General features: G+C 57.6%; 1 protein-coding gene across 17 annotated transcripts in view; it reads right to left on the bottom strand.

The window, feature by feature from the left end:
* Positions 1–3,208: 3,208 nt before the first annotated feature.
* CEP164 (centrosomal protein 164) overlaps positions 3,209–23,088 on the bottom strand; it is a 61,046-nt gene continuing 41,166 nt past the window's right edge. For 10 of the 17 annotated variants that reach the window (XM_073903792.1, XM_025893701.2, XM_073903799.1 and 7 more), the window contains 21 exons: positions 22,274–22,420; positions 20,485–20,622; positions 17,714–17,932; positions 14,192–14,323; positions 13,888–14,104; positions 12,926–13,003; positions 12,558–12,689; positions 12,097–12,219; positions 10,879–11,022; positions 10,370–10,453; positions 10,146–10,214; positions 9,661–9,836; positions 9,206–9,332; positions 8,862–8,929; positions 8,177–8,384; positions 7,210–7,317; positions 6,551–6,665; positions 5,755–6,102; positions 4,946–5,012; positions 3,930–4,058; positions 3,209–3,745 (listed from right to left, as the gene is read on the bottom strand). In XM_073903792.1, coding sequence (XP_073759893.1) covers positions 3,649–3,745; positions 3,930–4,058; positions 4,946–5,012; positions 5,755–6,102; positions 6,551–6,665; positions 7,210–7,317; positions 8,177–8,384; positions 8,862–8,929; positions 9,206–9,332; positions 9,661–9,836; positions 10,146–10,214; positions 10,370–10,453; positions 10,879–11,022; positions 12,097–12,219; positions 12,558–12,689; positions 12,926–13,003; positions 13,888–14,104; positions 14,192–14,323; positions 17,714–17,932; positions 20,485–20,622; positions 22,274–22,420 — 2,926 coding nt within the window. In that variant the 3' untranslated portion in view covers positions 3,209–3,648. Of the gene's footprint in view, positions 3,746–3,929; positions 4,059–4,139; positions 4,243–4,945; positions 5,013–5,754; positions 6,103–6,550; positions 6,666–7,209; positions 7,318–8,176; positions 8,385–8,861; positions 8,930–9,205; positions 9,333–9,660; positions 9,837–10,145; positions 10,215–10,369; positions 10,454–10,878; positions 11,023–12,096; positions 12,220–12,557; positions 12,690–12,925; positions 13,004–13,887; positions 14,105–14,191; positions 14,324–17,713; positions 17,933–20,484; positions 20,623–22,273; positions 22,421–23,088 lie in introns of those variants that run through there. The other 7 variants (XM_073903794.1, XM_025893704.2, XM_073903795.1 and 4 more) reach the window with 6 other exon arrangements.

Below are 23,088 nucleotides of genomic sequence, written 5' to 3'. Positions count from 1 at the left end.
CTCAGTGTGGTGCTACCCTAGGGGAGGGGCAGTAAAGTCCGCAGGTAGCCGCTTCTCCTACCCTTCCAGTGCAGTCTGTCTTGGTCTCTGTGCTGCAGGGCTGCTTCAGCCTCGGCATTGTGCTCTAGGATTCTCTCAGTGGTGTCTTGTCTGTGAATAGTTGCTAGTTGTTCTTATGAAGGGGCGTGAAGTCAGGAATGACCTATGTTGCTATCTTGGGGAGGTCACTGCCTTTACTATGCGTTGAACACTGTTTTGAGGACTTTATACGGATTAACTTCTTTAATCCTCCCAACCACTTTATGGGATAGGTCACCCCATTTTACAGATAGGAAAATTGAGGCACAGTGAGGATAAAGTGGGAACTCTTGTTTGACTCATGCCCCTTCTGCTTTTGATTGTGAGAGTGGAACTCATCGCACTGTCCCTACCTCCCAAGAGCAGGCACCCCTTTCCTCCACCATGGCCAGCAGTGCTCCATGGCCCTTCGCTGGGCCCCCTGGGAAACATATCTGCTAGAGAGGGCAGATTCAATAGGGGAGGCAGGAGATGGCAAGTGGAAAGGAGCAACAAAGGGACTTTCCCGTTCTTCAGGACACTGGTGATACCAGGGGCTCTATTTTTTAATCCTTACTTCTCTACCTTCCCCCCCCTCAAAAAAGCTGGTGGTGGGATTGGAAACCCCCACCAGTCACCCTCCCTACCAGAGCCTCTCAGGCCACTGAGGGCTTTCCAGCCTCCCTCTGGATAAGAGCAGCTCCCCGCCCAAGACAGCCACCCTGCTTCATCCCTAGAATGTGGGTTTAGGCTTTGAGCTTTTAACCAGGGGAGACGCAGGCCTGGAGAGGACTTGTTCAGGTTGTAGGTGTTCCAGGCAAAGTACCTCCCGGTGTCCTAAGGCCAGGGTTATATCCCTTCCCCAGGCTGCCACTTGGTGTGGAAGTTGGCATGGCTGGGGGGCTACCATTCCCAACTCTGCTCCCCTAAGAAAATAGTGGACATCTCACAAAAGAGCTTTGGGAGGTTGTCTGATCCTAGGTTAGGAATGACTCCTACCCCACCAGTAAAAGGGAAGAAGATCAGAACACTGCCCCTTCTTTTCTTGTATTTGCATAAAATCTCCAGAAGGAACTTTCAAGGAGAAGCCTGGCCCATGGATGGACTGACTTTGGTGTCATTTGAATACTGAGCCATGTGAACATGCAGCCTGTTCAAAATAAGTCTCTTTTTAAAAACACTCTTTTCTGAAGCCCCAGGCTGGGAGGCAGGACTCCTAGGTTCTGGTCCTGCTTCTGCCATGCCCTGACTGTAACTTTGGGTAACTCACCTTATCTCTTTAGGCTCTTCCTGCTGCTATAAACACGAGTGAGCTGAACATCATCTGCAAGGTTCCATTCAGCTACCAGGTCTAGGATTCTAGACTCCCCAGCTAGATTTTACAGTCTCTACGGGGAGAGATGGGGCAGTTTTGGAGTCTTTGGAAAAATCCCCCTTGTAAAGCTTGGCCCGGCAGGGTTGGTGGGGGGGGGGGGTTGTTCACCCAGCTAGAAGCCACTCCCTCCCTAGGACCCAGGTCTTCAGAGCAAGCTGGCCAGGACTGTTCTGTGAGTGAGGAGGACAGAAGGTGCTGACCTAGGGGAGTAGGCTCAACACAACTCAGCTTTTAGAGAGGTGCAGATCTAGGTTCAAATCCTGGGCGAACCTGAGCCGTAGTCATTTAACCACGCTGAGCCTGAAGTTCCCCAGGTATATAAGATAAATACCAACTTCACAGGTTAAGAGGGTTAAATGAGATATTTGAAAAGCACCTGCACACGGAAGGTATTGGACACATGTTAGCATCCTTCCTTCCTCCCTTCATCAGAGCAGCTAGGATAATGGGAGGAGTCGGGGTTAATTCGTAGTTGGTTTTCTTATGCAAATCTATGAAACGCGGCCTTCTGGCCTTCTCGGTTGGTTCTCCCAGCAATTTTGTTGCTACAAACCCAAAACTATGTTGGCTGCTCGTACCACTGGAGCAGAAAACAAAACCCACCTTAGGACATCAGGGGGCTTAGCTTTCGTTCACGTACACACAGCAAACGATGCCAAATGGCCTTTGGGAGATGGCACGAGTCTCCAGCTGGTAGGTGGCACAGTAGGGGTGGGGGGAGGGAGAGATGGAGCACATCAGCACTTCCCAAGGCTTCCACTCAGCAGGGACAGGGAGCTCTGGGAGCACAGATGGGGCCGGGGGCTCTGCGCTGGGCAGCAACTGACTTCCTTCAGGACCTCAGGCCCTTTCGGGTCTCCGGGTTTTCAGCCATACACCTAGATTACAGGCTGTTGTCATGAGCAGATTAGACACCCAGGAGGTGGTCTGTGAATGTTCACTTTCCCTTCCTTTATTCTTAAGAGGAAGGAGGCAAAGGCCTTCAAAGAGGAGACCCATTCACACAACTGCCTTGTGGCAAATGGACCTGCAGGGATTGAATTGAAGTAGAAAACACAGGCTTGTCACCAGAGTTGGTTCTAATACAGGCGCTAGCCCCAAAGCACACAGGATGAGCCAAATAGCAAAATGGACTTTTTTTCTCTATGGTAGACTGATGCCTAAAAAGTGTGTGTGGGGTGGGGTAAAAAGTTTCTTAATCCCTGACAAAGAAATGAATGGTAGGCTGACAGAGACTTGGTGTCTGTGCCATGGAGAGGCAAGGGCAACCCCAGAGCTTTCCAGACAAACACAGGGGCATTTTATTTAAATGACAGCACAGATGTCCAAGAACATCCGCTACAGCACCCCACCCCCACCCCCCAAGGAGCCCTCTGACGGGAGATGGGACCACAGGGAGCTGGGCCCAGTGCGGCCCAGCCTGGAGGAGGGCTGCCAGGGGCGTGGAAACAAGAACCCACAACTCTCCCCATGGTGGCCCAGAAAGAGAAAAACCAAGATGTGACCCCAAAGCCATGCCGGACTTTTCCTGTGGCTTGTTGGCTTCTTGAAAGTTGTGTGCTTGTGACCTGAGACTCGAGCTGGCGAGGGAGGAGCCCGAGGGAAGGGAAGGGACGGGAGCGCCCCTGAGGAAAGCACAGGGCCAGCAGAGGGAGGATGGGCAGCAGAATGTCTGGGGGCCAACTTCCAGCAACCTCTGGCAGGGCTCTGGGCCCAATCCTGAGATAGAGTGCTCAAGAAAGGAGACTTACCAAAAAAAGAAGAAAGAAAAGGGTCTGATCTCTCTGAGGCTGAGGTATTAGAGCCTGGTCCCAGGGTACAGACATGCTGGGGGGCTTCGTTCTGGTGAATTAAGGACCATACACACATAACCGCAGAAGTCCTGAGCACAGAGCGCCCTGCAGGCCCCTTGGCCTTGGAAGGCAACTCCTAATACCTCCTCCTCCTCCTGCAGGTGCCCGGGCTCTGATGGCCCCACGTCGGTGTTGCCTTGTCCAGGCAGGAGCTCACAGAAGCCCACACTCTTCAGCCTGAGATGCGTGGTCTCGGGGAAGGCTTACGGTATTCCTGTGGTACCATCCTTTCCGGCCCCGCCGCCGGGTTCCTCTGAGTGGGGCAGGCAGCAGCAAATAGGGCAGGAGAAAGCTTTCCCAGAAGGACTAGAGCGCAGGCAGCTCCTCAGGCACTTGGTCTGGGTGCACGAAAGGCTCGGGGCCTCAGTAGCGATACACCCTCAGGCTACTGTTCTCATCCAGGCCCAGCTGCAGAAGGCCTGAGGTAGCTGCCGGCTTGGGCACTGAAGAGAAGAGATGTCTGGCCACGAGGTGAAGGAAAACTCTGCAGTCAAGTCAGCTATTCAGGTCCAGGGAAGGGCCAAGGCCCAAACAGGGTCCTCCTTGGACCCCCCCCCGCCCCCCACGACCCAGGGCACAAACACGAGCTCTGTAGCCCACCTCAGCCATCCCAGCAATGACAGCAGAAGCGGACCAAAGGATACAACTTGGGGTCATTCCTGTAATGTTCTAGCCACTTTCGGTTGGCCTCAATCATGCTCTGGAAGTCTGTGCTGCCCGCCTCAGGGCCGGAGCCGTGCGAAAGGGACTGCTGCCGGAGGCGCAGCTGCTCACTGGGAGGGCGGAGGCCGGCGTGAGGAGAGGGAGAGCGGAGGCCCGAGGCCCGGAGGAAGGGGACGCGCGCGCAGCACAGCCGACCGGCTTCTCCCTCCTCTCCACACACCCCACACACCAGCCAGGGCCTTCACAGGGGGGCTTTAGCAACCCCAAGCTTCCTTTGCTGGCAAGAATGCCCTTCTGGAATGATGAGCATCGGTTCCCCAAAGACAAGGTGGTGCCCCCCACCCCGGCCCAACACTCCTGACGTCAGGGCTCCCACATCAGCCCGGTCCCAGCCAATCTGATCAGCAAAAGCTTTCCCCTCTGTTGATTCCAATACCTGCCCAGCATTAGCTCCTGAGTGGGCCAAAGGGTAAGTGGGGGTGCTTATGGTTGGGGGCCTGTGGAGGTGGGGCAGGAGACACATGTGGCAAGGAAGCAGATGAATGGGAAATTAACAACAGGTTTAAGTAACTGCCCATCTGTCTCTCCCACAGGGTGCCCCTTCTCACTCCAGATGTTGCTCAGCAGGACTGCGGGAACAGACAACAAGCTCAATGGCAAAGACAAAAGCCATGCTCAAGGACAGGAGGGGCCAGGGGAAGGAGCAGGGTCCTGCCAAGGCTGATTTCTCCCTGCAGGGGTTAGCAGGCAGCTTCCTCCCAGAGCTGGGCCAGGTGAGACCAGCCGCCACTGGGACCTCGGCGGGGGGGGGGGGGGGGGGCGGGGGGGGGGGGGGGGGGGGGGGGGGGGGGGGGGGGGTTGGACTTTTCTCTGATGGTGGGAGAGGCACTTCAGACCCAGGCAAGCAACTTTTGTGGCCTGGGGACCTGTCCAAGCTCTCTGGGTAATGTAACCAGAGTTCTCCCCTGGGAGGTGCGGCCTGCCCAGGGAGGCTTACCTGGCAGACACATAACCCAGCCTATTCTCCAGTGGGGCAGGGCCGCTGCTGAGGAACGGGACTCCAGCTGGAAAAGTAGGAGGAAATCATCCAGAAGTGGGTCGTGGAAGCCAGCCCCAGCAGGCCACCTCCCAGCTCAGCAGTGCACCTACTGCCTCCCACAGACACACAACAGGGCAAGTTTCGGTGGTTGGAGGTGGGAGACAGATGACAGACAGGAACTGTCCTATTTAGTGGTAAAATTTAATCTACTTTTCTATTTGGGTTAAGACAGGGAACAGATATGTAACTTCTTCCCCAAAGTAACTGTTTTTATGGCTTTTCACATTCTTCAGCAGGACTGAGACCAGGTGAGGCCCCCTCGCCCAGAAACAGGGCAGAGCTGTACGGCCAAGGGGTTGTGAGCAGAATCTCGAAGTCAGAGAGACGGGGGGCCAAAGCGCAGCATGTTACCTACTCCCTGGGCACCCTGGAGCACACCCCTTAACCTGAGTCTCAGTTTCCTCATCTGTAGGGGGGTAAATATCACTACCTCGGAGGGTTACTAGAAGCACTCAGCGTGGCCCCCCACACAAGGCACAAGATGGCAGCTAGTACAGTGAGGACAGGTATGACCTTTTAGGTTCTGCTGAGCTCCAGCTCCCATCAGAAGGGCTCCAGTCAGCCCAAGCTCCAGGTCAACTGTCATGACTCACAGAGCCTGTGGCTTCAGGGCCACCAGCAAGTCTTCCTCCCATAAGGGGATGGGCCATGCCAAAGCTGGGGGCGGCAAGGGGCCGGCAGAGGAGGCAGAAGGGAAGGAGGCTTACTTGGAAAATACTTGTGCCACTTCTCCAACAGGAAGTCGTCCACTGTTTGAGCCACGGAGGAGGAGAGCGTGGGGCCCAGCCCGGGGCCCCAGGCCCACTGGGTGGATGTGGGCACCGCCGGCGGCCAGGCTGACACCCGGGCCAGGGAGGGGCAGGCGGGTATGGGGGTGCTCCTGAGGTCCCGGGGCGGGGTGGGTGCCGGTGTGGAAGTGAAGAGTGGTGGTGGTGGCTGCGGGTTGAGACTGCCCAGCATGCTGAGGACACCGTTCAGCTGGCTGCTGATCCGCTGCAGGGAGCTGCTCAAGTAGTGGAACTTGTAGGGGAAGGTGGCACTTGCAGTCAGGTTGACTAAAAGGGAGGGACTCAGCTTCAGGGCCCAGGCACGGCAGCACCCTCCTGGCTGCCCTCCTGGTCTGCGGACCACAGCCCCTCGGCTGATGGGGGCCAGGGGGGACGGCAGGGCTTCTGTGTTCGGAAGCTGGCAAGGAAGGGAGAGGAGATGGCCCTCTGCCCCATTGCAGACCAGAGCGGCAGAAGGAGAACACCTCTCAGAAAGCACCGGAAGGTCTCTGCATGTTCAGGTGGCCCCTGACCCCTTCTGCCCTGTGTGCTGGCAAACCCCAATGGGATCACTCCTCCCAAGCGTTACTGAGAGCCTGCTCCAGACACTGGCTCCCAGTAGGCCCACCCATGCAGGGCTGAAGGAGGGGGGCTGCCCCTTGGCCCCCCCCCCCCCCCCCCGCGCCTCTCTCTCCATGGATACCGTGGTCCTCCCCCTGCCGACACTGCCACTCACAGTGAGGCAGGGGGCAGGATTCGGAGCTTGAACTGCTCATGTCTTCTGTGTCGCTGAGGTCAAATGTCACCACCTTCTTGGTGGAAGCTCGTCTCAGAGTGTCCTCATCTGAAGCCTGAGGGATACGAGCAGCAGTGAGTACTGGTGCCTCCCCTCGTGTGTTCTGCCCACTGTCCATGTGAAGGCCAGGGATTCTCTGGGACCCGAAGTTCTGGGAGAGGGACACCCTATGGGCCGCCTTGCAGCATGGGAGGCAGGGGTTGAGAGGACACAGTGGGCCGACACACTGGCAACAGGGCCCCAGGACCAGAGCCCCTGCCCCCAGCAAACTCCCCCTGCAGGATGGCTCCACCCAGGCTTCCCTCCTGCCACACCTCGAGCATCCAGAGGACCGTGGAGGAGGCCACAAGGAAGAGGAGGGAAGCCTAGGTGTGTCCATTCCCAAACCCCGGGGCCCAGCTCTCCTCAGGAACCCTGGGAGGGCAGGGCCAGTGCCTCTCGCTCAGGCCCACTCCGCACAGATGTATTCAGCAACCTCAAAGCCACCGCCATCTCCCCAGCCCAGGAGCCCCAGAGGCCCAGCTCCCCACACCACGGGACCAAAGAACCCAACAGCAGCCCAGGGACGGAAGAGGGAGGCCGTGGCCACCATGCTGTACCTCCTCCCGAAGAGATGATTCTAGCTGATTCAGCTTCTCCTCTTTCTTCCTCAGCAGGTCGTGGCCCTTCCGCATGGCCGACTTCATCTCATCCAGGTGCCTGGTCTCCTGCCGCCGGAGAGAAAGGGGAGGACAGACACGGGGGCTCAGCGCAGGTGCTGGAGTCCCGACTCTGTGTGTTGTTGTTGGCTGGGTGACCCTGGACAAATGACCTCTCAGTCTGGCTTGTCCTCTCAAGACGAGAAACACTAGTTTTCCAGGGTCATGAGGATCCAGTGAGGTAGAGTGTTACATGCTGAGCCCTGGGCCCGCACCTAACACATTCTCAAAGAGTTACAACGCGTTACCCCAGGGTTATTACTGTCCCTGCTCCCACCGGCCTCCCTCTCGGCATGCAGCAGAGCAACGAGGGCCTGAGGGCAGCATGCAGATGCCCCTGGTAGGCCTGCCCCGCACCGACTCCGGGCACCAACAGAATTCTAAGGGAGCAGGCCTGAGCTGCCGGCCAAGGCCCTCAGATGGCACCATGAAGTCTCTGCCTTTTCACTGGAAATTAGGCCACCAGGCAAGCAATTCAGTCTTATGCCCAGTGTGCTGAGAAGATTCACTTACGAACCACATCTTTAGGGTGATGGAATGGGCCAGAAAAGCACTGGATGTGAAATTTTAAAAACCTTACTTGTACTCTTCACCTACAAAGTGAGAGTAACACCACTGCCTTGCACATCACCTATGGCTAGTGTGAGGACGGAGAAAGCATTGTACACTGTGCACTGACACATAAACGTCAGGTGCTTTCATCCTCCCGGAGACCGAGAGCCTGCAGCATCTGTTCAGTGGCCCCCGGACCACGCTGCGGGGAACCCAGAATTACCAGAAGTGACGGCTGCCCTGGCTCCCCCCAGGACCCCCACCCCCACCCCGGGCCCCCGCAGGACGGGGGCAGGCTCTCCTCAAGGCCCCTGACCTCCTCCAGGTCCTTGCGCGCATCTTCCAGGGCCTTGGTGCCTGGGGGATCTTTGGCAGCCTCCTGAGCACTGGCCAGCTCCCGGCGCCAGTGCTGCTGGGCCGCCTTCAGAGCCGTCTGCCGTCTCCGCATGGAGCGGGTCTGCCGCACCAGGAACTCCTTGGCACTGCGGAGGGCCATCCCCTCGGCGGAGAGGTAGTGCCGGACGCTGTGGGAGGCCAGGGCAGGGCAGAGGGGTTGGGAAGGGAAAACACACACACTCTGAGAACTGCTCTGGGTCACTGGAGCACTTCCACGACAGCTGCCCAGCCTGAGCCCAGACTACGAGGCTGGGCTGGGTGTGAATACACAAGTATGCACGCTATAGTGTGCCGCACGCTGCAGGGCCCTCCCACCCTGCCTCTAAAGGGATTGGGCCTGGGGCCTCCAGATAAATGGCCAGACACTCCCGTCAGCTTGATCCTCAACCAGAGGGCAGCAGGTCCCAGCAGGCTGTGTCAGTGGTCACAATGGGTCAACCTTCTTGGCTTGCTAAAGAAATTCCCTCGGTCCCTCGGGTCCTCGTCCCCGAACCAAGCCCCACTGGTGATCACAGTCAACTCATTTCAGTTCACCCCAGGGCTGTGATGCAGGCACTCACCCCTTCATGGAATCCTGGACCCAAACTAAGGCTATCAGAACTCACCTGTCCAAGGACAAGTCGGGCTCCTCCTTGCTCTGGGAGAGAGAAGAGGATACCTCTATGGTCTGGTTCTAAGGACACACGGTAGAAAAGGCCCACTGAATATCAGATACACCGCCGGCTCAAGGGACCCCCAAAGCCCCTCCCAGGGGCCTAAACACAGAAGTGGCTCTAAGGGAGCTGCTGGGCACCACTCGCATACACATGTCATCGGGCTGATGGAGCTGGGGAGCTGGGACTATTAAGGACAGGAGGCTAAGGTCATACATAAAGCAGAGCCAGGACCCCTCCTGGAGCACCACCCCAGCCCCACCACCCTGTCCCTTCCACAGCACAGAGAAACTCACTGTCCCAAGGGATTTCCTCAGGTCCTCAATGTGGAGATCTGGCTCAGAACGTGGGGAGGCGTTACTCTCCTTGGCTGCTAGCTCTTTCAGTGTGTCCTGCTTCCTCTGCGCTTCAGCCTCCAGGTCGCTGCGATGGGGGTAGAGGTGGGGTTTGGCGGGGAGGGGGAGACAGGGTCACATGATGAAGCAGGGTGGGCAGCACACCGTCATGACTGCTGAGGTGGGCTTCAAGCCCTGATTTTAGGGAGACAGCAGGGCTGGGGCGTGACCGATAGAACCAGAGACGCCCCCCCCCCCCCCTGTGCATACCTCTCACCCCCTCCTCCCTACCAAATGCAGCTAAGCCCCTCTGCCTGGCTCCACCCCTGCCTGATAGTTGGGCCGTGAGCAGCCAGGGCCCAGGCGTGTCAGGGGGCAGGCAGCAGGGGAGGCCAAGTGCAGGGTGCCCACACCACCTGATGTGCTTCTGCAGCCTCCGATTCTGGGTCTGCAGCGCATCCACCTGGGACTCCAGCCCCACCTTGCGGGCCTGAAGCTCAGCCAGGAGTCTTTGGAGCTGTCGGTTTGACTCCAACAGGTGGGTGTGCTCCTTCTTTGCCTCCTCCAAGTGCTGATAGCTGGCTGTGACTTCCTGAAAAGATAGAAGCACCTGGAGACATGCGGGACCAAGGCAGGCGGCAGCAGCACAGGGACCCTGAGGTGCATGGGAGCGAGCGTGGAACTCAAGCACCCTGAAGTCACTGCGGCCTCTGCTGCCCGCCACGCAGCCCCACCCCCTGGGGCTCCCCAGCTGGGCTATCTGTGGCATCCTGCCAACAGCGTCTGGAACCCTAAAGCCCGGGACAGATAGGGTGAGCAAAAGGTGGGATGTTGCGGGGAGAGGGAGGGAAGGTAAAGGGAACGGGGCAGAGACACGGGAGCACAAGGGAGACAGCCCAACCTCGCTCTGCAGCGCCACCTGCCTCTGCACATCAAGGAGCTGCTGATGCTCCTTTCGGGCTGTCTCCTCCTGCGGGGGTGGGGAGGGGGGAAGAAACTGGGCCATCTGGCCATCTCCAGACGCCCTGGGTCTAAGGGGCAGGAGGCCCCAAGCTCTCCCAGGGGCGCTACCACTCCAAGGTCCAGGGCCCCTGGAGATGCTATCCTCAACTCCTGCTCTCTCACCTGGAGGTCCAGTTGAGCCAATTTGGCTTTGACATTTTTGGTTCTGGTTTCAAGTTCTACCTCTAAATCTTGGAGTTTCCTTTCCTGCACAGAAATAGGTAGAGTGAAAGATGTAAGTGTAGAAAGAGTGCAAGGCCTGAGCTGAGGGGGCAGGAGGGAGCTCTGGACCCACCCTTCCATAGCACACCCTCATCCCACTTGCCCTTGCAGGCCCCCAGGAAAGTACCACCTTGTGTCTTCCCAATGGGGGCAAGGAGAGACAAAGGCGCCAAACCCACGGTCCTATGGGGGCTGACCTCCTCTAAGCTCGGGGCTGTTTGCTGGCCCAGAAAACAAAGGACCACGCGTGCCCTGGCCTGCAGATGGCCTGTGAGAGACCCCCGCGCCTGAGGCTGTCAAGGCTCAGATCTGCGGCTGCCCCAGCTGCCTGCCCCCAGCACTTCTCCTGTATGGAGGTGCCAAAGGGGGCTCACCCACTCTGGTCCCCGGGGACCGCCCGGAGCCCCCACCTGCTCCCGATGCCGACGCTGCAAGTCCTCGAGCTGCCTGTCCTGCATCTGCCTCATGGCCTCCAATTCTCGCTCATGCGACCTGCGCAGGTGCTCCAGCTCCCCAGTCAGGTGGCCCAGCAGCTGCGCCCGCTGCTTCCTCTCCTGCCCGGAAGGGGAGGCTGCTGGCGGGAAAACTGCAGCGGCCCTCATACCCCTAAAGCCACGGCCCGTCCCTCCTCCGGCAGCGTCGGGTCAGTAAGGCCGGGAACCCCAGCGGCTCCCGAGGGCCAGCTCTTCGAGGAAGAGAGCACGGAAAAGCGCCCGGGCCTCCCCCCTCAACAAGAAAGCCTGCACCCCTCTCTGCTGTGGAAGCAGGCACTGCTCAGATACCATGAGACCGCCCCCCCCGTGGAAATCTGCCTGTCCTGCTGTCTGTCCACTGTGCACAACGTCCTTCCTCGAGGGAAGAGAGGTCACTAATAAATTAGCAAGGCTCTTCAGCAAGGTCCGCATCGGTTTGGGAAGGGAACCAGCTACGTTTTATCACAGGCCGGCTATTTCTGTGTGGTAAAGACTGTATGGACAGGCTGGGACACGGGTTCCAGTTACTGGAACAGGAGCCTAGACATCCCGGGCAGAGGCCCAGCTGGGAGCTAGAGTCAGGCCCCACTGCCACCCCTGTTCACCCCCGATGTGAGCCAGCCAAACCGGTGTGGTGCCACATTCTCACCTACAGGGGGAAGGCTGAACATGGGCAGATCAGCTCTAAGGAGTGTTTGCCTCTTGCCAGTCTATGATGTCTTGGAATTTTGGTTAACCCTGATGGCATGGTGTCGGGGTGGTTAAAGTTGAAGGCTTGGCAGCCAGTCAGAGCTGGAATCTCAGCTCCTCGACTTACTAGCCCGGAGCCCTTGGGAAAGGTGCTTGCGCGCCTGAGTCTCCATTTCACTTTCCAACTGGAGGTCATGATAGTCTGCACCTCCTCGGGGTGTTGGGGGTACTAAATGAGTCCGCACACATCGGGGGACTGAGAACAGCGCTAGCACAGGGTACGAACTCAGTATCTGTGAGCCGCAGCCGCTCAGGGAGGGAAGGCAGCCTGCCTGCTGCTGCTGGAGTAAACCAGGAAGCTGGGCTGCACCAGTGCAGGGCGTCATGCAGCTGCCAAGGACCGCCGGCTGTGTGTGCGTGTGCCCGCACGTGCCGAATGTGTACACAGGGGAAGGGGCAAGTCACCTCGGCTTCGTACTGCTCTCTGGCCTCAGCCACCACCTGCTGGTGCTCCTCCTTCATCTTGTCCATCTTCCTCTCGTGGTCCCTTTCCACCTCCTGGCGCTTCTCTTGTAGGAGGCCACTGAGCTGCAGGGTAGGCAGCGGGGATGCGACACACAGGCCCGAGGATGGACCAGCACAAAGGGACTGAGGCACTCGAAGGTGGGGTACACACACGCCTCCCCAGCGCCCCACACGCATGACTCGTGACGTGCAGGCACCACACCCCAGCACCCCTCCCCGCTTACGTACAGAGGGGCGCAGGGTCCTGGAGAAGTGCCCAACCTCAAGGGAACGGAGGCATAGAAATGCAACCAGAACTCTAGCCCCAGCTGAGCCCTCCAAAGCAAAGCAGGGGCCCCTGGGCCAGGACGGAGCGCCCAGGACAGGTACACGTGAGGTCGAAGGAGCCCACCAGCATTTACCTCTTGCTCATATTCGAGCACTTGGTGAACCTTCTGATGAGCCCTCTGCTCTGCCCGACTGAGGCTCTCCTGCAGCCGGGTCTCCTCTTTCTGCTGAGCTTCCTTCATCTTCTTCTGGAGGCTGGAGACAATCTGAGGAGGCCCCAGCACAGGGGACGGGCCACTCAGCGCTGCCAAGCAACCTCAAGGACTAGCCTGCCAGGGGCCCAGCACTCATCCCCAGGGGGCTTCAGGGGGAGGGAGGCTCCTGCCCCAGGGGCAGGCATGGGGCCGAGTTCTGCCCACCAGCAGCGAAGGGGCCTTGAGGCTCTCGCTGAGGGACCAGGACGCAGGCTCTGCCTGGCAGCCCAGGGCCGGCTGCACCTCACCTCCCTGTGCTTGGCCTCCAGCGAGGAAGAGATCCGCTCCAGCTCGGCCTTGTGCTCCCTCTCCAGTGCTGCCACGGCCTGGGGAGCAACAAGGGGCCTGTGACAGCCGGAGGGCAGGGAAGGCTGGCCGGGCACTGACCCCGGAGGAAGGGAGACCATGCCTGACTCCCTTCCAGCTAAAGGACCGAGGGGAACCACAGAGACACATCTTTGTTCCCCCAAAATAACTCCGTCCCTAAAGGCTGCAACTAGCAAATGAGTAGGAAATGAAGGCCAGAGTGGAGGGGCATGTCAGTAAGCCTCAGGTCACCGCTCCCATCCCCCTGGCCCCCGGGCTAGGCCCAGGTACACAGGTCACGCTCCTGCCTATGAATAGGGCCCGAGGCTATGAAGGCTGGACGTCTGGCACAATGGGCCTGAGCACCTGTGCGACAGGGACACCCTCCCCCACCTCTTGAGGTCTCGCCTCTAAAAGAGAGAAAGGAGAAAACCCTCCTCTGAGTGTGCAATCTCTCTACAGCCGCAGAGACGAAAGGTCTTCGCAGATGCCCCTCGGGGACAGGGATGGGGACAGGCCACCTTTTTCTCAGAACCTCTGGTCTGACCTAAGTTCTTTCACTCACAAAATCTTCCCAAATCCATACGTCATTCCCCCTCCACCCTCCTCACTGCCACGGACAGCACCCAGCTAGTGCTGGCCCTGGACAGAACCCCTGGACACCTGCCATCCCCTCCCCCGTGCCATGCAGGCCTGGGCTAGCCCCTGCCCGCAGGCGGCGGGGCCCATGTGGGGGTGGAGGGCCCAGTCGGCCCACCCACTGTCTCCAAGTCCCATGCCAGCTGTGGAGACACCTCCTCTGTGCCTGGCGCCCGCCCCCCCGACCCCGCCCAGCCTGGCACCCGGCCCCTCCCCAGGCAGCCCAGGGGCCCGTCTGACGGGAAGCTCCACGCTGCGGGCTCACCTCTTTCCTCTCCCCCTCCAGCTGCTTCCTGAGCTGCTGCAAAGCCGCCTCCTTCTCGGCTTTCAGGGCAGCGTGCTCTCTCTTCTCCGAGGCCTCCACCTCTTCCTTGAGCTGCTCCAGCATCTGTCTGCTCCGCTGTTCCAAGCTGGCCCTCTCAGCCTTCTGGAGAGACTCCAACTCTTCTCTCAGCCTCTGCAGGGAAGCCTCCTGCTCAGCCCTGAGCGGACAGACAGACAGACGGAATGGGATGGGCCCGTGCACTCAGGGGGCACTGCCAGGGGCGGCCAGCCCACGGTGCGCTCACCTGATGCGGCCCTCATCTGCTTCCGCACTGGACTGCACCTGGGCCCGGAGCTGGGACAGCCTCCGGCTCTCCTCCTCTCTCATCTGAGTCTCCTCCTCCTCGGTGGCCTTCCGCAGCTGCTCCTTCAGGGAACTGGGACGGAAAAGAAAGGCAAGTTTGTTGGAGGAACCACTCTTCTAGTCATAATTCCCAACTCTCGGCCTCCAAAAGCCTGTAGCTCGCCTGCGAGGTTTCCTAAATCTGGGTCCTGCTGCCTCCCTATAACACCTTCCAGGGTAAGAGGGGGCCACGAACGCTTCCTGCTCTTGGTGGCAGCAAGAGGACAACAGGCTGCTGCTTGATCCCAGAACAGCATTTCTGCCAGAGGCTCCCCTCTGCCCACAGGTACACCTCGGCATGGCATTCACTCAAGGACAGAGACGGTCTGACCGCAGCCCGGCTCTGGTGCCGCGCCCTGTCACTCACAACCTGACGGACGGTCCCAGCCACCGCCTCTCGACCCTACCACACTCCTCGCCTGTTGGCCCTTGTTCGTGCTGGTGCCTCCCCCGAGAATTCCCTTTTTTTACTTGACAAAGCCGTATTCACCGCTCAGCACCCAGCTTCCTCCTCTCAGAGAAGCCTCTCCCAAGTCTCTCCGGGTTCATCGATTAGCCCTTCTGTTCCCTTCACCCTTTCCGCGAGGCCCTTCCTAATCCCGGGCCGCTCTGTACCACACATAGTAATTTCATCTTTTGTGTGTCTCTTTTCCTTACAAGTCTGGGAGCTTCTCCAGAGAAAGAATCGTGTCTGAGAGCCTGTTATATCTGAGGTGCTGAACATAGCAGCTGATGTGAAGTAGGTGTTCCCCTAAATGTTTGTGGAATTTGAACAGCATCACCCAGCCCCAAACTATAAGCATACGCCGATGACCCATGAGGGACATCTTATTTACGGACAAACGACGGTAAGCATTTCATCCCAGGCAGACACCCGCCTGCCCAGGCAGCCCCCACAGGACCCGGGGCTGAGTGCTGTGCACTCAGGGAGTTCAAGCCTAAGAAAAACACAATTCAGAAGACGATGTCTTTGAAAAGCTTCCTGGTGAATTCCAAAGCCAAAAAAGACTTAGGGTCATTTTCTATTTCAAGTTACCTGCACCACTACCCTCTTCCATTGTGACAGGAAATTTGAGTTAAATAAAACTCCTCTCTCCGAGATTCCCCGGAAACCCTTTCTCCTTGTCCAATGGCTCTGTTTTCCACACATCCCCACAGGATGTCAGAGCTGGGAGGGCCCCGAGAGGTTATGTCCTTCATTTAAAACAGCCTCTCTTCATCTCACAACTAAATTCAATTTCTTCGTTTTATGACTGAAGAAACTAAGGGTCAGCCTTCCTATCTTCCTGCCTGCCTTCTCATTCAAGCAGTATCCGCTACAAGGTCAGCTGTGGCTTCCAGAAATTTCTACCACGTGGAAGTTGCCCAGCACAGACGGCCCCAGCCCTCAGAAAGGCTCGTGTGTAAGCAGAAACAGGGTTCTTGCAATAAACTATTTCGTAGTGAGTCTCACAAGGCACTGCCTACAGAAAAATCACTTCATGAAGGCCACTGAAACCAATGATTTCAACTGGAAATAAAATCAAGAGCTACCATTTATTGAGCAACCACCATGTTTCAGGCCCTGAGTCAGATACTTTTGGCATGCTAGCCTTCACCACAACCTAAGAGAGTTCTTGGCGGCCTTCTGGAGCTGGGGGTTTGGCGAGGAACAGAAAGCACAGTCAGGGCGCCTGGGTGGCTCAGATGGTTAAGCGTCTGCCTTCGGCTCAGGTCATGATCCCAGGGTCCTGGGATCGAGTCCCGCATCGGGCTCCCTGCTCCTTGGAAGCCTGCTTCTCCCTCTGCTCCTCTCTCTCTCTCTCTCTCTCTGTCTCTCTCCCTCTGTCTCTCATGAATAAATAAATAAAATCTTTAAAAAAAAAAAAAAGAAAAGAAAGCACAGTCAGCCAGGCCCAGGGTAAGAGAGGAGGAGCCTGGTGGGCTGGCAGGGAGACACTACCAGGATTTCCTCCTAGGCTCTGCCTGTTAAGATTAGCTAAGTCACACCCTGTTTGAGCGGGCCCCTGCCCCAATTTTCATTTGGCTGAAAGAGGAAGGTGCTGCCTGGCAGGGGATCCAGGAGGGGTGATAGAAGGATGGGCCCTGGGTCAGCAGATCCTGTGTTGGGCTAATGAGAGAGACTATCCCCGATCGTCTGGGTAGCTGGGTGTTGGTTTTCCATTAGTCGAAGTTAAGCATAAACATTTTATGCACTCTTTGCTATGTATGATATAAAAATAAGTCTACCACTTTTAGATGTTCTGTCCAAGAGGAAAAGATTTAGCCTTTAGTTATGTTGCCAAGTAAGTGAAAAATATATTAACACCTTGTTGTAGCCTCTGTCCCGCCCTGGGCCTGCAACGGACTGCTGACTTCGTTCTCAGTAGCCACCCTCCCACGCTCCCTTCCCATAGGGGCACTGATTTTTATTCGGTCGGGTAAAGAGACCCAGCTCAAGGACTACATTCCCCAGTTTTCTTTGTGGCCAAGGGTAACTCATCAAATATGCATGGAAATTACTGAGTGAACTTCCCAAGAGAACTTCTTTAAGAATAAACAGAAGTTACTGGGTGAAGTTGCCAAGAAAGTACCTTAAAACGGACCAAATGAGCTGGAAGGTACCCCTTTTGTACTCTGTCCCTATTCTTCCCGCCTGAGGCCCAGACACAATGGCTGGGGATCCAGCAGCCACGCTGGACTCTGAAGAGACCCTGAGAGTAGCCAGCACTAAAGGCAGCAGAGAGATTAAAAGACTGCCAGGGACCTGGTGACTCTGGAGCCGCCATGCCAGCCCTGGATGGCCTTTCCTTGTAAAAATAACCTCTAGCTTGTTTACAGATGTGTACACATCATCTCATCCACACAGACCCAGCCCAGCCTTAAGTGTCTAACTCGTCGAGGGTGTCCCAGCCAGCTACATAAAGAGCAGGAACCCAAATAGAAACTTCTAGGTTCTGGGAAATAGCACCTCAGACTGTATCATGTGGTCCCCACCAATCTCACCGGGTCCCAACAGGGCCCTGACTCCTGAGAGAGAGGACAACGTAGTGGGGAGAAAAACGGGCTCCAGGGACCAGCTGCCTCGGCTAACCCGGCTCCGCTGCTTAATAACTTCGACACCTTGGACAAGTCACCTAGCCTGTCCATGCCTCAGTCTCTTCATCTGTATCACAGATCCTATAGGACGGGGCTGACAGCAGTACCTCACAAGAGCCACTCTCAGGACTAAACCAATTACCAGATAAAAAGCACAGGGACCAGGGCTGTCTCTCAAAAAGTGTTAGCTACTCGCACTATTATCACGCCTCCCAACTCCCTCCCGAACCAGGGAGCCCCTTCCTCCGCACAGGCCACGGAGGAGGAGGAGTCTCCGTGGGGCCACGGGTCTCCGGGGCGGGGGGTCGCTTGCTCCCCATGTCACTGCAAGGCCCCGGCAGCTTGCCTAAGGGGAGGGCAGGACCTGAGAGACTTCTCTTTCCGCTGGTGAAGCTGGAGGGTCTCCTCTTCCTCCTCCTGCCACAGCTTCTCCTGCAGCTGCTGCATCTTCTCCCGCTTCGACTCCAGGAGCCGCCTCCGGTCTTGCTCCAGGTCCTGGGCCATGGCCTCTTCCATGGCCTTCAGTGAAGCCTGCTTTGGGGGAGCTGCAGGCTCCGTAGATCGCCTGCCAAGGGTGGGGGACAGCATTTCACCAGATTTAATATCCCCCCTGTTATACAGATCCAGAACAACACACAAGGAGGCCTCATGGAGGGCCCAAGCGGTCAGGAATCACAAACGCAAATCAGGCCACACCCAGGGCCGGTGGGAAGGCTAGCCCCTCAAAGATCTAGGCGGTATCTGTTCACAGGGCAAGCCCCACTGTGGCTAAGGCCTCAAGGGCCGAGGGAGAAGGGTAGCCCATACTAGACTCTGGGGGACCTGGTAGGTTGTAGCCCAACGTGAAAACCTGAAGATGTGGCTCAAAACCTGGCAGCCACAGGGAGAGACTGAAGCTCTGTCCATAATGGATTCCTCCCCAGGATGGTTCATGGCCCTGTTCCCATCTCCCCACTAGGGCTCTGCCTGCTACTAGAGGCTCCCACCAGCAGTTCGGGGAGTCCCCAGAGGCTGCTCTCTGCCTCCCAAAATGAACACAGGTAGATGCTCGTGAAGCTGGCAGGAGAAGCAGTCGCAAGTCTCCCAGCCCTGACACCCAGAAGAGTCCATGGAGGTCCAGCACAGGAAGGCCAAGGGAGCCAGGCAGGAGACTGCTCCCTCAGCCAAAGCCAGTAGCAAGAGTGCACCAAGAATGTCCTGCTCCATCTCTCCTTGATGATGCCACGTTTTCATCTGCTCAGTTAACTCCATGCTTAGAAATGGGTAAAAGAAATTCAGCGCTAACCTAGATGCATAAGGTGGGTGCTAAGAGAAGGAATAATGGTCCTGGTGGAAAAGATGTCTATGAAGTAATGAGGGTTCTTGAAGGAAACGCCCAGAAAGAAACCCAAGAACACTTGGAGGCACGAAAGCGTAAGCGAGATAAAGTACTTCGCCTCCGGGAGCAGCTTTCCTAAAGGCCAGCACCTGTGCGTTCCCAGGTCCCCTCATCTTCTGTTAGAAATTGGTCTCGCCACACAACCACCACCACACAACCGCCACCCTTCCCCACCAGTGCGCAGGCGCGGCAGGCCAGGCACGCTGGCCCCGTCAGCCTCAGCAGCACGGGCACGGTCCACACCACGGAGCACTGGCGCAAGAGTGGAGGAGGGGACGCAGGACCCCCTTCCCCTCACTGCAGCAGGTGGAAGGCGGCGGCCGGGATCAGACTAGAAGAGCAAAGAAAACAAGGGCTTTGGAATTCCGTCTGGGCCCCTCGAGACCAGAGAGAGAAGGAAGACATAAAAGGCTCCTGACGTCTCCGAAATACCACTAAGATCTTTCCTTCCCCCTTTCCTAAAATGGTTAACTCAGGCCAGAAACAGCCTTGGGCCAGGCCTTCAGTTCTCTTCTGCTCTCAACCCCATCCCCACCCCCCTCCCGCTCCCGGCTCTCCTCCAGGTCCCCCGACACAGCCCAACTGACGCGGATCTAAGAGACGGGTCACCACCTCCTCTGAGAGTCCCGCTCTCCGAGAGAAACTCCCCCCGCAGTTCTCCGCCTCATCAACCCTCCAACTCATTTCCAGCCTTGGCTGAAAACATCTTTTTTTTCCCTGAGATGGTACCTCTGAATGTCTGTCTCCCCTGTGGGCTGCATAGCTAAGTGGAGCCCGAGGGACAGATGCTGCGGAGAGATGGGGCCTCAGACGGCGCAGCAGCGCGCGCCCAGGCGACACGCACGGGCGAGCACCCAGGCGAGGGGGGCTGGTTTCCAGCAGGCTCTTCCGCGTGTCCCCGTTTTAGAGCTCTAAGCGTCCCTAACACCCTGCTTTGGTCCGACTGATTGAGGAGACAACAGGGAAGATGAAGCCTCCAGAGGAAGAGGCGGGTCTGATTTCGAGGACACTCCTCAGGTGTCAGCATCAGAGAGACCCAGTTTCCAACAGGCAGCGGCCAAGAGGACGCTCTGTAGGGGCATCAACATTTCAGGCTGGCCCCCAAGGAAGGGAAGGAGTGGGGAGGCGGTGGTGCCCAGGACATTCTCGACTGGCTGCACCACCACTAACACTGCAATTAAAGAGATCCCGTCCCTTTCACGTGCAGCCCAGTGGTTTGAATTCGTTTACCCCCTTTCTACAAACACCTCATGAGAGGCGCCGGGATCACCAAGGGGAGGCCACCCCTGACTCTTGGACCCAGGCCTTCAGGCCGCAGAGCGCACACAGGGACGGCTGCTTGCTGGCCCGCCCTCTGCCCCTAACTCCTTCTGATCCAGCTTGACAACATCTGTGAAAGGCGACGGACTCCATGAATCATGGTTTTGGTTTTTTGTTATTTTATGATGTATTTTGATATCTGTGTAAGTTTGCTGGGAGAGGAGAGACTGCGGGTCCCAGGACTAGCCGGCTCTTACAGACGGCAGGGAATGTGTCTTTCATATGCAAACCAACCAATCCCCCAGGGTGCCACAACGGAAGCACCTCCTTCCAGAACTCACCGCCAAATCACAAATCACGCAGGGTCGCAGGGTCGCAGGGTCTGCCAGGAACCAGGCAACTGGCGGGCCACCCCCATAGCCCAAAGCCCGCTAACATTGTTCAAACTATCCAATCCCACACTCACTCAAGGTACTTACCCTGCCTCACCCATTCCTTCCCATGGAAACCCCAATAAAGGCTCTGGGCCACGCTCTCCCTTCTCGCCTCTTCTGCCTCCTGACACATCCTGCTCCTTCCCCTTGAGGCCTAGCGTGGCGTGGCACGCCCTCTTCTCTCTGGAAACGTAAGTAATAAATTCTTCCTTAATGGCATTGCCCTGTGTTGTCAGTCACCTCCATAAATTAAAATCCCACGGGTACAAATGAGACCCAGACACAGAGCTACTCCTCACAACACACAGAAACGTAACTGTGAAGACGAGTAACAGGGAAGTTATGGGGCCTGAAAAGACTCAGGAAAGGAACAGAAGACATTCCCTAAGCGTGCTAGTAAAGTGAATCTGCGTGGTGGAGGAATGGGTCTCTGCGACCCAGCCGGGGCGGCCTCACCGGTTTGGGAGAAGAAACACAAAGTAAGGGGGCGCATCTCATCAGCCCAGACAGCTCGGGAGGGGCCTCGCCGCCCAGCTTCCATCCCCGAGCTGCCAGGAAGATGCCCTCTGCCCTCTGCCCAGAGAGTCCTGTCTCCTGCCCTCATAGAAAGGACCCTGCCCCAACGTCCACAGCCACCAAAGAGACTTGGAAAAGCCCTGTCACTCCCCAGGGTCAGAGCTGCCGCCGCCTGAAGCGCGGGGCTGCCCCTCCCCCGCATCACCGTGCAGTGTGGCAGTGACGACAAGAGTGAGGAGCTCACGACCCTGCCAGCTGTGAGTAACTGGGGCGCAAGCCTGTCCCTACTCAACAGTCGGCTCCGCTTCCTAATCCTTCTGTGGCGCTCGGGTCACAGACGCCAACAAACCCGTAACCCTGGCTCCTGTCTCTCCACGCAGAGAAAAGGACCAGGGGCCGCACACTGAGTAGGAAGTCGAGGGCTCCAGCGACCAGAGCCTCGTCCCGGTTAGACAAGCCACCAGCGATGTGATGTTGGGCAAATCCCTTCACTGCGAGCCTCCGTCTCCTCATCTGTGAAAGCAGTAGAGGGGAAGGAGACAATGGGAGGAGGAAAGCTCGATGGTCTCTAAGTTTCAGAGGGGCGCGGGTAACAACGGAGGTGAGCCTTGGACCCAGGCCCGAAACGCCTATCTGGATACGGTATAATTCCATTTACGTCAGGCTGGAGAACTGGAAAGGTGAACCTAGGGGACAGAAGCCAGAAGCGGGGTGACCTGGGGCAGTGCGCGGGGAGGAAAGGGGCGCGAGGAAACTTTCTGAAGGGACGGAAATGCTCTACCTCTGATCTGCATGTAGGCGTGCGTTGATTTGTACAGTTCAGATTTATGTACTTTCATGTAAATACCTCAATAAAATGTTGCTAAGAAAGCGAAAACCAGGGCACCTGGGTGGCTCAGATGGTTAAGCGTCCGCCTTCGGCTCGGGTCATGGTCCCAGGGTCCTGGGATCGAGCCCCACATCGGGCTCCTGGCTCAGCAGGAAGCCTGCTTCTCCCTCTCCCTCTGCCTCTCTCCCTGCTCATGCTCTCTCTCTCTTTCTGTATCTCTGTGTCTCAAATGAATAAATAAAATATTAACAAAAAAAAAAGGCGAAAACCAGTGCTTGGTAGAGGGGAAAACAGGATTTCCTGGGTTTCTGCTAGCCCTCACGTCCACCTTCATTCACAGCTGCCTGGGGGTCTCAGAGCGGCACACAGAACAAAGGGCACACGCAGTCTCCCCCGACTCCACCCCCTCCCTGCCACCCAGGAGTGGTGGGCACTAAAGCAAAGCACACACAAGGGAGGACGGGGACAGACGTTAACACGGGCCCTTACGCCTCTGGAGAGACCGGCGGGGCAGGGCCGGCTGCCACCTTCTCCTCGGGCTCCTTGGCCTCTTCCTGCCCAAGGCCCGGCTCCATGGCCTGGGAGCGCTGCTCCTTGCCCCTCTCGTGGGCGGCAGGTGGGTCTGGGGTCTCCTCCCTTGATAGCAATAAGGAAGCAACTGTGTTAAAGTTGGTGGGAAGGCAAGAGGCTCTAGATGCACCCATTCAGGGTCAGAGAGCCCTGAGGACAAGGGACATCAGCCCCAACTAAGTGTCCCTATCTCGGGCCTCACTCTGCCCCCCACCCCCCGCCTCTTCCCGGGCTATTTACACTGACGGCCACAGACACGTCCATGTGGGCTGCGGAAGGGTTACGGCGCCCAAGGAGAAGCTCTGCACACGGCAGGTAGTCAGTGGACGCTGTGGACCGAACACTGAACATTGCTGCTGCTCGGCTTCCCCCAGTGACTCATTCCGACTGAATGGGCTCTGACACCAGCATCTTCCTCTCACCAGGGGGACAGAAGAACGAGCAGATGCAAGCCAGGCTCTGGGCCAGGCTGGGGCATAAAGGTCCCCTCAGCTAGCCTCAGGGAAGCCTAGGATTCTGCACCTCCCTCCCCAGGGGCCCCGCACACAATGGGGCTCTCCTTCGGTTTGGTGTAGGACTAGAAGTGGGATGACTGCTAGGGGGTGGGGAGCATGGGCAGGTGGGGACTGGGACAAATGCCATCCCCCCCCCCCCACCGGACAGCACAGCCCAGGTGGGAGACGGTCTTGCCCGAGCCCCTAGCAGGAAGACAGCTGGGTCACAAGAGATGCTTC

This window comes from Callorhinus ursinus, unplaced genomic scaffold (assembly GCF_003265705.2).
Source record: "Callorhinus ursinus isolate GAN/ISIS: 27379988/994484 unplaced genomic scaffold, GSC_fseal_2.0 scaffold19, whole genome shotgun sequence".
NCBI classification, from domain to species: domain Eukaryota; kingdom Metazoa; phylum Chordata; class Mammalia; order Carnivora; family Otariidae; genus Callorhinus; species Callorhinus ursinus.
Note: the sequence above shows the minus strand (reverse complement) of the source record. Positions and strands in the feature narration are given on the sequence as shown.